Genomic DNA, 12630 nt, shown 5'->3' on the forward strand with positions numbered 1-12630 from the left:
TTTGTATTAAACCTGCTGCCAATTAATTTCATTGGGTGACCAATAGTTCTTGTGTTATATAAAGGGCTAAATAACACTTCCTTATTCACTTTCTCCATACCATTCCTTTCGTAGTGATTCCGAACATTAGCTTTTTTGACTGCCACTATAAATTACTATAATAACTCTAGCTCAGGAACCATTCCATGTAACAAACCTCGATGCCAACTCTGCCCACATATCTACATCAGTGACACCATCACAGGACCTAACCAGATCAGCCACACCATCACTGGTTCATTCACCTGCACATCCACCAATGTAATATACGCCATCATATGCCAGCAATGCCCCTCTGCTATGTACATCGGCCAAACTGGACAGTCTCTACGGAAAAGGATAAATGGACACAAATCAGACATTAGGAATGGCAATATACAAAAACCTGTAGGAGAGCACTTCAACCTTCCTGGCCACACTATAGCAGACCTTAAGGTGGCCATCCTGCAGCAAAAAAACTTCAGGACCAGACTTCAAAGAGAAACTGCTGAGCTTCAGTTCATCTGCAAATTTGACACCAGCTCAGGATTGAACAAAGACTGTGAATGGCTTGCCAACTACAGAACCAGTTTCTCCTCTCTTGGTTTTCACACCTCAACTGCTAGAACAGGGCCTCATCCTCCCTGATTGAACTGACCTCGTTATCTCTAGCTTGCTTGCTAGCGTATATATACCTGCCCCTGGAAATTTCCACTACATGCATCTGAGGAAGTGGGTATTCACCCATGAAAGCTCATGTTCCAAAACGTCTGTTAGTCTATAAGGTGCCACAGGATTCTTTGCTGCTTTTACTATAAATTGAGTGGATGTTTTTAGAGAACTATCCACGATGACTCCAAGATCTTTCTTGAGTGGTAACAGCTAATTAGGCCCCATCATTTTGTATGCATAATTGAGATTGTTTTCTGTGCATTACTTTGCACTTATCAACATTGAATTTCAACTGCCATTTTATTGCCTAGTCACAGTTTAATGAGATCTCTTAGGAACTCTGCATTCACTTTGGAATTTAACTGTCTTGGGTTTTTGTATCCTCTGCACATTTTGCCACTTCACTGTGCACGATCATTTATAAATATGCTGAACAGCGCATGGGTCACAGTACAGATCTTTGGGGGGTCCTACTATTTATCTCTCCAGTGTGAAAACTGACCATTTATCCCTACTCTTTGTTTCCTATCTTTTAACCAGTTACTGATCCATGATTCCCTCTCATCCCGTGACTGCTTAGTTTCCTTGATGGACTCTGGTGAGGGACCTTGTCAAAGCTTTTCTGAAAGTCCAAAAACACTATATTGACTGGATTACCGTTGTCTGCATGCTTATTTACATCCTCACAGATTCTAATAAGTTGACTAGGCATTTCTCATTACAAGAGTCTAGGTAGGTGATTTTCCTCCCAGCATATCATGTTCATCTGTCTTCTGATTCTGGTCTAAGGAGGAATTAACTCTCTTGTTGGGTTACCTTTCCCTTAGTTTCAGCTTCCATTGGGTAGCTGTCTTAATGTTGTTCTGAAACATTTGTTCCCCTCTGTTCAAATCCAGATTCACCATATCTCTGAAATTATAAGCCTTGAAAGTTAATAAGTGTTGATATTTATAATTTATGTTTTTAGATGTGTGATTTTGTGCTTAGTTAACCTATCCTGTGCTTATTCATAGTTAGTTTATTATAAGAAAATGTTTCGAACAGTCCATACCTTCCCATCCCTATTACCCAGGAAACTTCACTTACCAAATCTGAAGAAGCATACAGAAAAATACAGATGTTATGTGGATATCGGCAGAGCCTTGGAAAGATTTTTCTTGATAAAACCAAGTTGTGAAGAATATCTGAGAGAGTGATTGTTCCTGATGTGGCATAAGAGAAATATAAATTGGATTTCTATATCTTACTCTAAGTGGTATCTTTGGTTCAAGGGTAATTAGACTCTGCTCCTCTGTGTGTCGTCTTCTTTCTCTGAAATGTGAGAGGGCTTTGAAGGGTGGTTTCATGGTTCTTGCTACATAGTTCTACAAGAATTCCAAAGCAGAGATTCTCTCTCTGTCCTTGCATGCAGCCTTCAACAAGTGCATCCTTAGGAAGATTATAAACAAATAGCTCCTATGTGCTACTGTCCTTTGTCCTCCTTGAAACAGGGATTGCTAGGCAGATCCCAGGTGTTAGAAATTCATGTCTGGGAACATGGAAATATTTATTTTACCTGTTAACTTCTAATCTCCAGATACAGTCATACAAAGCTACCCAGTAAACAGAGGATGGTGTTCAGCAATTTCTGTATTTCCAGAATTTCCGTTCCTGTCACCTAAATTCAGTTAAGACATATTCCCACTTTTTGCCTAGTCACTCATGTTATCAGTGTTGTGTTTTGAAATCTGCAATTAACTTGTTTGTCAGGGTTCTCTCCCCACTCTGAACTCTGGGGTACAGATGTAGGGACCTGCATGAAAGACCCCCTAAGCTTATATTCCACCACCTTGGGTTAAAAACTTCCCCAAGACACAAATTTATTTCCTTGTCCTTGGACGGTATTGCTGCCACCATCAAGTGATTTAAACAAACATTCAGGGAGGGGCCACTTGAAGCCCTATCTCCCTGCTACCCCCACCCAAGTATCCCCCCAAGCCCCTTCACCCCCTTTCCTGGGGAGGCTTGAGAATAATGTACCAATCAAATTGCTTAGCAAGGTACGCACAGACCAGACCTTTGGGTTTTTAGGGCACACAGAACCAATTAAAAGAAGAACTTTATTATTAAAATAAAAAAAAAATAAAGGTGAAAGAAGCACCTCTGTAAAATCAGGATGGAAGGTAATTTTACAGGGTAATAAAAAGACTTAAAACACAGAGGGTTCCCCTCTAGGCTTAGCTTTAAAGTTACAAAACAGGAATAAACCTCCCTCTTAGCATAGAGAAAATTCACAAGCTAAAACAGAAGATAATCTAATGCATTTCTTTGCTATTGCATCTAAAATTCCAGAAATTGTAAGTATCATTTTAGTAGGAGTTGGATTACCTGCCTGGTCTCTCTCTTTGACTCAAGATGGAACACAAAGAGAGCACAAACAAAACCTTTCCCTCCCCCCCACCCCCAGCTCCTCCAGATTTGAAAGTATTATCTTTCCCCATTGGTCCTTCTGGTCAAGTGCCAACTAGGTTAATGGAACTGATTAACCCCTTACAGGTAAATGATTCTATACTTCTGGCCAGGAGGGATTTGATGTTACTGCATATGTAAAGATTGTTACCCTTCCCTTTATGTTTATGACAGAGCTAGTTGTCTGGAAAAAAAATTATGGCAGTATTATTGGGTGTGGAAGATCCAGAATTGGAACTACACTGTAGGTCAGGAATCAGCACACGGAATCAAACCTTCAAGTTTCTGATTGGCAGCTTTTTGCTTTCTCATGGGGAGATATGAGCAGGCAGACCAAGACATTAGGGGTCAGTGCTTAGAGACCTCCCCTTCCTTCTCTTGCTCATCCACCTCAATGGTCCTTGATTGTGAAATAGCTGCATATTTCCTTAAACCATGTTTGCACTTCCATTAAATAAATAATGTCTTATTAACTGATTACTAAGACTCACAGTTTTCTTATTTCTTCTCAGTTACCCATGGATGTATAGTTTCCACAATAAAACTATTTCTCCCAGATGGTATGGAAGCCCGGTTACGGTCAGAGTAAGTAGAATTAAGTATTTTTTAATATCTACCGAACTTAGAATATTTTATGAGGGTTTTTATTAAGTATATTCCTATTATAATAACATGTAACATGTTGATTTATATGCGACTATAGGTATGTTGTACGTAACATATAAGATCCCTGCCCCAAAGCATTTATAATCTAATACGCACAGGTAATATAGTGATTAAAAGCAGCACCCATGCAAGTGTGAGATCAGTGGCATGACAAAAGTGGGAGAGGAAAACATTCTCTTGGTGAAGACATTTATATGTGGTGGTTCATGCTCAAGTTACAAATATATATGTTAAAATTGTTCTTGTGTATGCTTTGCTTAGTTAGATTAAAAGCATAGAGGTATGAACTTGTATCATAAGTGGAAACTTTGTTAATGCACAATTAAATTATATGAACTTGAATGGTTTTAATTTTATAGTAGTATTCAGAAAAATAAATAGAATGGAAAACTGGATTTGTAGTTGTGTTTTTGTGTCTTTACATGAATACTTATATATTTTTATGCATCTGTAAGTGTGAATGGGAGTCATTCTTATGAATTTGTTGAGGTGCCATTTAGATTTTAAAACTGAAATCCAGCAAACTAGATTTGCCAATTTGGTAAATGTTATAGCCAATATTATGATGGAATTTAATTAGGATAACTTTTGAGTGCAGCGAGCATTAGATTACTAATTTTAGCACTAATTTCTTTCAAAGTCTTTTACTTTGGACAGTATTTCTCAGATCAGTATACTAGGTTATTCTTACCTAACCAACAGTTTGTGTACTTGTGTGCTTCTTGGAGAATAAACAATCAAAAGTTCATCAATCAAGTGTAGATAAAACAAATGTGCTAGGCACGTACTGAACATAAAATACACATGCAGGTTTGTAAGTGATTAACAAAAATCAAAAGTGTGGCTGTGACTCTGTCATAGTATAATTCCCAATTCTGAACCTTAGAGTCCAAAAGCTGGGGTACTAGCATGAATTCCTCTAAGCTTAATTACCTCCTTAGATCTGATAAGCTGCCACCAATCAGGAATTCCAATGCCTGATACACTCTGGTCCCCCCAAAACCTTCCCTGGGGACCCCCAAGATCCAGACCCCCTGGATCTTAACACAAGGAAAGTAAACTCTTTCCTTCACCAGTGCCTTTCCTAGGCTTCTCTCCCTGGGTTACCCTGGAAGATTACTGTGATTCAAACCCCTTGAATCTTAAAACAGGGAGGAATGTTCCTTCCCCCCTCCCCTTCTCCCTCACCCAGAGGCAATACAGATTCAAGCTCCGTGAACCTAAAACAAAGGGATTCCATCTTCTCCTTTCTTCCTCCCAGATCTTTCCTGCCCTGGGTACACTAGGAGATCACCGTGATTCAAACTCCTTGAATCACAACACAGAGAAATCAGGTGGGTTCCCCCCCTTTCTCTCCCCTTCTCCTTCCCTGTTAAGTACAGACTCAATTCCCTTGAGCCTCAACAAGGGGAAAAATCAGACAGGTCTTAAAAGCAAAACTTTTAATAAAAGAAAAAAAAAGAATAAAGAAAATCACTGTAAATTCAAGATGTAATATTACAGGATCTGTCAGCTTCTAGAAACTGGAGAAAAAGCCTCCTCCAGCAGAAATATAATTTAAAATACTTCCAGCCAAATACACATTAAACTCTACCAGCCAGATACACATTTGCAAATAAAGGGAAAAAAATCAAAAAGACTAAACCGCCTTTCTACCTTTTGCACTTACTAAATTTGAACAGAAGGTTAGAGAGCCTGTAGGTACGTGTGGTTACTCTCAGAACCCAGAGAGAACAAAACCAAACCCAAAAAACACAAACAAAGGCTTCCCTCCGCCGAGATTTGAAAATATCTTATCTCCTGATTGGTCCTCTGGTCAGGTGTTTGGTTCCCTGTTTGTTAACCCTTTACAGGTAAAAGAGACATTAACCCTTAACTATCTGTTTATGACAGACTCTCGGGGCCCCTCAGTGCCAACTGGCAGAGAGCCTACCATACTGAAACTCACATCAGGCCTGTCACACTCATTGCCCCAGCATAGTGTTGTCATAATATGTACCTAAAAGGTGTTATGTAAGGTGGCATATGTGAACTGGTCCTGAAAATTGTGGCATGATGTATGTACAGATTGTGTACAAAATTGTGTGTGTGTGTGTGCTGGAAATATATTTTTTAAATGTGTTTGGGAATGTATAAACCGAGGCTGCCGAAGGCAAAGGAATGTTGGTTTACCTGTCTTACTGGCTTGATTACTGGAAGAGGACAATGAAAGTATATTTACATATACAATAAACAAAGTGAACAAGCAGCAGCTTAATGCACAGATGGCAGGGACAGAGTCTGCACTCCAGGAATCCTTCCTGCTCTTGACACAGAGACAGTGACTTTGAGTAATATAAGAGGAGAAAAAAGGCATTTTAGTTATCCATGACTCCAGGAACAAAGGGAACCAACATCCTTTGATTCTGTGAACATTGGGTCCCTTGGCCTGGATATGCTGGTAAGTAAGAAAATGCTGGAGGGCTGGATATGCTGGTAAGTAAGAAAATTGCTCAGGCAAAGATTGTAACTTGCTAAGATTACATTTTAGTCACTAGAATGCGTGTCGCTATTCTACTTTGTTTTGTTTGTAAGTATACCTCTCACTTTCTCTTGCTCAATATCACTTCAATCTCTGTTAATAAACTTATTCTTGTTTTATTACAAAACTTATCACAGTATTGTGCATTAAAGTGAAATGTGAATCTTCACCTACCCTAACGCGCTGATGCATGCTCTTTCTTTGGAGGCTGCCAGCATAATTTCTGGGAGAGGGAATGGACATTGCAGGCTCTGGGGACCTCGGAAACTGGGATTCACTGACTGTTACCTGCAAGGCCTAGTTTAGACTGGTGTAGAGTCTTGAAGAGTTTACTGGCAAGGTAGACAGACTGGTGTGTCAGGGAGCTGACACACAGCTTAGCAGTAGCAAAGCTCTCACTCTTGCTAAGGCAGAGCGCTAACACAGAAGCTCACAGTTCTGGGTGTCCTGAATGGGACATCACAGGGGCCAAGCAGCTATACCAGGGAACAATATAAATCACCCAGATTTTGTAGTACAATTACTTATAATAATCTGTTATCTATTCTTTAATACCTCTAATACATATCACTCTTCCGGTAATTCTCCAAAGAGCAGGGATGCACTTACTTTAAGTGGGCCTGCTGTTAGAATTATTTGATATGAAAGGAACAAGTTTAAGCAATTGTTGATAATTTGAAGTTATTGTTTAAGTCTCTCTTAAGCCAATGGGTATGGGCTTATAAAGGAGAAATGTGCATATGGCATTACTTAATTAAAATCCGAAATAAGGTTATTTGAGGTCTGACTGGAAAGAGTGTAGACTCAACATGACAACTTCCAGTTACTGTATTTCTCTTTCTATTCTTTAATATAATCTCTGTAGTGAAATCTTACTGGTTCTTCTTAGTCTTGTTAACCTGGGATAGGGAAGAATCTTTCCTACGCAGCTGGTCTGAGTGGTAGTAGAATTCCTTGATTCTGAAGCTTCTTTGTGGGATCAGTCAAATCATCTTCTTGGTCCTGTAACCCTAGAGAAAGGAATCCCTGTGGTGTGGAATTCATAAGACTCTTGAGTCCCAAACAGAGACCTCAGTTTTTATATACCCTGATTTTCCATGGGAGTTATTTAGGGTAATAAACTTTTTCATCAATCCAGAGTGCCTACAACCTACATCAGAAACGAGCACAAAGAATTATCATCTTATTTTGCAGAAAAGATCAAGCACATTTAGGAAGACTTCTCAAACAGCATGATCTGCTCTGCCTGTATTCACCAACCAACAGCCCATCTGCATTCCCAGAGTTCAGCACATTCACACATCAAGAGGTTCTGAAAACTGTAAAGAAGTGTCGACCCATGACTTGTGCATCCAACTCATAGCTTTTCTGCTTGTGAAAAAGAGTTATGAACACCTAGTGTCACTCCTGACCTTTGAAACAGTGAAGGAATCCATCCTTCCTTCAAACGTGCAATAGTTTGACCAGAATTGTAGAACCCAACCTTGGATACACCATTTCAAGCCAACTACAGCTCAGTGTCAAAATTCCCATATCTGAGCAAGATCATAGCAAAACTAGCCAAAGGCCAACTACAGACTCATCTGATTGAAGCTAATATTCTAGACCTGACACAATCTCATTTCAGGCCAGGATATGGAACTGGAACTGCTTTGATGGCACTGAGGGTTAATCTTCTCTTGTCAATGGCTAGAAGGCAGACATGAATTCTCCTTCTCCTCTGGTGTGAGAGCCTGCTCAGGCTTTTTGACTCTGTTACATAATTCATTTATTTTCTATTTTGGTAACCATTTATAAAACCAGTACTTTTCTGATGCTCAGTTAACATAATTTACGCTACTTTCCTCCTTCTGCCTTGCTACATGTAACTAGATTTTAATATGGCACTGAATTGCTTAACACCTATATTTACTTTACTGAGTAGGCTGTAACATGACTGGGAATATACAGGTGAACTTATTCACTCTGAAACAGATAGCCACCTTTACTGAGGGACCTATGGACGGGCCACAAAATAGAGGGCTCATAGTATCCAAATAACCCTTTTTAAAGAGGGATTGTAAAAATAAATGTTTCTTTGAAAATAATGTGTAAATCATCCCTACTGACAATTCTCTCTCTACCTTCAATTACATTTTTGCCATTTCTGTTTTTAGTTTACAGATGGTAATTTTGAATCTTGTTTAGACTGTAATCTCTTTGAAGCAAGGACTGAGTTTTTGTTGTGTATGTACAGGGCCTATTCCCAAATTCCCCTCCCCTATCCCTATTCCACCCCCTTCCTTCCCCACTGCGTCTTCCCTCCACTCCCCATCCCTCATTTCCCTCATGCCCCCTTACTCAGCCACAACGTGGGCACTCACTTTCCACAAAAAATAGGAAAACTCCCAGCACACAGAAGGGGGAGCACAACTGGCACTGGGACCCAGGAGGCTGCGTTCAGTCGCAGAGTCAGCGGAGCTGGAGAGGCAGCTTCCGAGCTGGGCAGTTGTGCGTTTGTGGAAGGGGGGGGAGGAGAAAACAGTGGCATGTAACCCCATATACCCCCCCATACCTTTCCTCTTTTGGGGGGGAAATCCTCCTGGAAAACCTGCACACATGATGCCCCCCATGCAGCTTCCCTTTGCTTCCCTGCAGTTTTCTGCAGGGAAAGCAGGAAACCTGCGGGGGCGGGTGCTGTTTTTTGCTGATGTGCAGTCCCGCAGAATCCCCCCAGGAGTATTGTGAAGTGGTCAAACTACATGGACTCAAATGCCTGCAGTATGAATGTGGGAGTTGCAAAATGGTTTGAAAAAATGGAGAAGCACAAATAAATGGACATCTATTGTGAAACTGTACAATTGCTTATTCTCAACCTGCTTTTCTCTCGCAGCTTCTTAGCCAAGCGATTTCAGGTGCCATCCTGGAGCTGTAGTAACCTTGATGAATGGCTCTGGCAGTGAAAGAGGGGTTGAACCAGACTGTTTCTCCCTTAATTAAAAACAATTACCTGCAGTTTGAGGGGGTGTTAGTTGGTAACTGACGACTGCAGCCTTAGATTTCAGTCTTCTGACTAAGTTTTCCTGTTGCTGTCCTGTAAAGTTGTGGTGACAGGAATCATGGGGCTTGGCTCCCCATAATTAGGAAATACTACCTTTTGTAATATTAACCACATACCCTGAATACAGCACTGATAGAAGCTATATGAAGACCCATAACAAATAAACGAAAAACATTTCAAAACAAAACTAATGGATTTCAGAATTCACACATTTTGTTTTCATTGCAATTTACTGAACTTTCGTGGCAAATTGGAGATCTGTGGTGATTTCCAATAGGAAACGTGCATGTGTTTCGGCAATTTTTTTTTGGTCAAATCTGTAATTCAGGAAAACATTTCATTATAGTGAATTAACGTTTTCCGAAGAAACTGTTTTTTGTTGGAAAATTTCCAAGCAGCTCTGCTTGTAATTGCTTCTATAATTGTTTTTCAGATGCCATGTTTTATTTTTAATTTGATTAGGTGATGAAATAAAATATTCCTTTCATGCACAAAAGATGTGCTTTAAAATTTCTGTTTTGGCAAACTTTTTAATATTAAGTAAAAATACATGATCCAAATTTAATGGTGGAGCAACATCACTATTGTATTTCATAAAACATAGTTTTTTGAACTTTCATATTAAATCTTTTTATATGGTGGTACTTGGATATTTACTACTGTACTGTTACTTAAACATCAAATTGAATTTCATTCTATTAATTCATTGTTTTCTAATATATGAAAACAATGTACTTGTTTGAAACTTGGTTTAACATGGTATTCTGAAGTGATTCAATTAAGTCAGCATTACTTAGTGTGGGAAAATATTTTTTAGTGTAATTTTGACTTCTAAATCTCAACCTCAGTATCAGAATATGAGAGTCTGAACCGTCATTTCTGGTTAAAATTAGAGAGACCAGGTGGGTGAGGTAATATCTTTCATTGGTCCAACTTCTGTTGGTAAGAGAGACTAGCTTTTGAGCAAAGAGTCCTGTGGCACCTTATAAACTAACAGACATATTGGAGCGTGAGCTTTCATGGATGCATCCATCCAATTAAGTGGGTATTCACCCACGAAAGCTCATGCTCCAATACATCTGTTAGTCTATAAGGTGCCACAGGACTCTTTGCTGCTTTTACAGATCCAGACTAACACGGCTACCCCTCTGATACTAGCTTTTGAGTTTACAAAGAGCTCTTCTTCAGGTCTGGAAAACTAAGGGCTTGTTATGGATATACTTCGGATATAGTGCTGCAGCGACGCAAATGTGCCCCTGTAGCGCTTAGTGTAGACGTTGCCTATGCTGATGAGAGCGCTTCTCCCGTCAGTGTGAGTACCCTACCTCCCAGAGAGGGGGTAGCTATGTTAAGAGGAAAAGCCCTCCTGTGAACATCATGCTGTCTACACCAGGAGTTCGGTCAGTGTAACTGCATCGCTCAGGGGTGTGGATTTTGTACACCCCTGAGTGACATAGTTATATCGACATACTTCTGTACTCTAGACCAAGCCTGAGGTCTGGTCTATGCTACAGGCTTGCATCACTGTAACTACGCCACTCAGGTGTGAAAAACCCACACGCCCGAGTGACAGTTATACTGAAAAGAATCCTGTGGCACCTTATAGACTAACAGACATTTTGGAGCATGAGCTTTCGTGGGTGAATACCCACTTCTTCAGATGCATCTATAAGGTGCCACAGGATTCTTTGCTGCTTTTACAGATCCAGACTAACACGGCTACCCGTGATAACTACCTGATAGTTATACTGAACTAACCTGCCCCAGCAGCGCTCTGCTGTCAGCTCACAGTGTCTTCATTAAAGTGCTGCAGGGGTGCTGCAGTTGCACTGGTGCAGCTGCGCTGATGCACCATTTTAAATATAAACTTACCCTCGGAGTGTCACTGCTAAGTAGGAGGTAGAACAGATTGTTTAGCATAAGTAGCTAACACATGTCAAGGGACCATTCAAAATGAAGTGGCCCATTTTCACCCCTCCAGTCTTAGGGAGGAAAGGAAGGGTGGGGAACAGCTAGGAGGGGTTTGTTAGTCGGTTACAGATCGTTGTAACAAACCATAAATCCAGTGTCTCTAGTCAGTCCATGATTTTTAGTTTCTAGCATTGTTATGGGATTAAGCTCTCCGGCTCATCTTTGGAAAGTGTTGTGTAGGTTTCCTTTGAGGATGAGTACTGATAAGGCAGATATAGAATGATTGCTTTGTGAAAAGTGTTCACCCATAGGTGATGTGGTGTGTTTCTTATTGTTTTCCTATGTGAGTTCATTCAACAGCATAGTGATTGTCTGTCTTTTTTCACTCATATAGTTGTTATTGAGACATTTAGTGCACTGGATGAGGTAAACCATATGTTGTGATAGACATGTATAGGACCTAGGGATCTTGAAAGATGTGTTGTGGGGGTGTTGATATGTCTGCCAGTTTGCATCTGTTGTTCTGGCAGGGTCTGGTGCTGCTTTGAGTAGATGTATCCTGGTCTGTGGGAGCTTGCTTCTGATGATGAGCTTTGAAAGTCTGGACGAGTTGTTTGAAGGCCGGAAGGGGAGGGTTCAGGAAAGATGATTTTTTTTTTTTTTTAAGGATGGGATCTGAAATTCATAACTTTACTAGACATTAATAATCATGGATTGAATTGAGAGACTGGATTTATGGCTTATTGCAACAATCTGTAAGCCTTTAACAACTAGTTCCGTCCAGCTGCTCTCCCCCACTTCCTTTCCTCCTTATGACTGGAGTGGTGTTACCAGGCCACTTTCCCTTGAATGGTCCCTTGAAATGTGTTAATTACTTGTGCTAAATAATCCCTTTCACCTTGCATTAACAGTGACACTGAGTACCTTTTCCAGTCCCGAAGAAGAGCTCTGCTTAAACTGAAAAGCTTGTCTCTTTCACCAACATAAGCAGATCCAATAAAAGATATTACCTCACCCATCTTGTGTCCCTAATATCCTGGGACCAACCAGGCTAAAACATCACTGGTAAAATTAGGCAGTTATGTAAATTGATCTTGTTGTTCAAATGTGAAATTGTTCAAAGGTAGCTGTTTCCTTGGACAAGATTAGTTCATTAAACTTTTTGTATAACATTTTCTTTCTTCATCAATAAAGATGTATATTAGGATGATTTATCTAGTGCCTGTAGGTGCATGTTTTTGTGCATGTAACTCATTTCCACATAGAAGTTGTATTTGAACCTTAACAAATCTTTGTTTTCAAAAATGTATACAATATTAAGGTTTTAGAAGGTGGCTCATTGGTTTGTTTAATT

At 40.0% G+C, this 12630-nt stretch overlaps 1 protein-coding gene across 15 annotated transcripts in view; it reads left to right on the forward strand.

The window, feature by feature from the left end:
• Positions 1-12630, forward strand: part of SLMAP (sarcolemma associated protein) — a 179887-nt gene that overhangs the window by 87470 nt on the left and 79787 nt on the right. For all 15 annotated transcript variants that reach the window (XM_030571356.1, XM_030571360.1, XM_030571350.1 and 12 more), the window contains one exon: positions 3651-3723. In XM_030571356.1, coding sequence (XP_030427216.1) covers positions 3651-3723 — 73 coding nt within the window. The remainder of the gene's footprint in view (positions 1-3650; positions 3724-12630) is intronic.

The sequence above is a fragment of the Gopherus evgoodei genome, chromosome 7 (genome assembly GCF_007399415.2).
Source record: "Gopherus evgoodei ecotype Sinaloan lineage chromosome 7, rGopEvg1_v1.p, whole genome shotgun sequence".
Classification (NCBI taxonomy): Eukaryota; Metazoa; Chordata; order Testudines; family Testudinidae; genus Gopherus; species Gopherus evgoodei.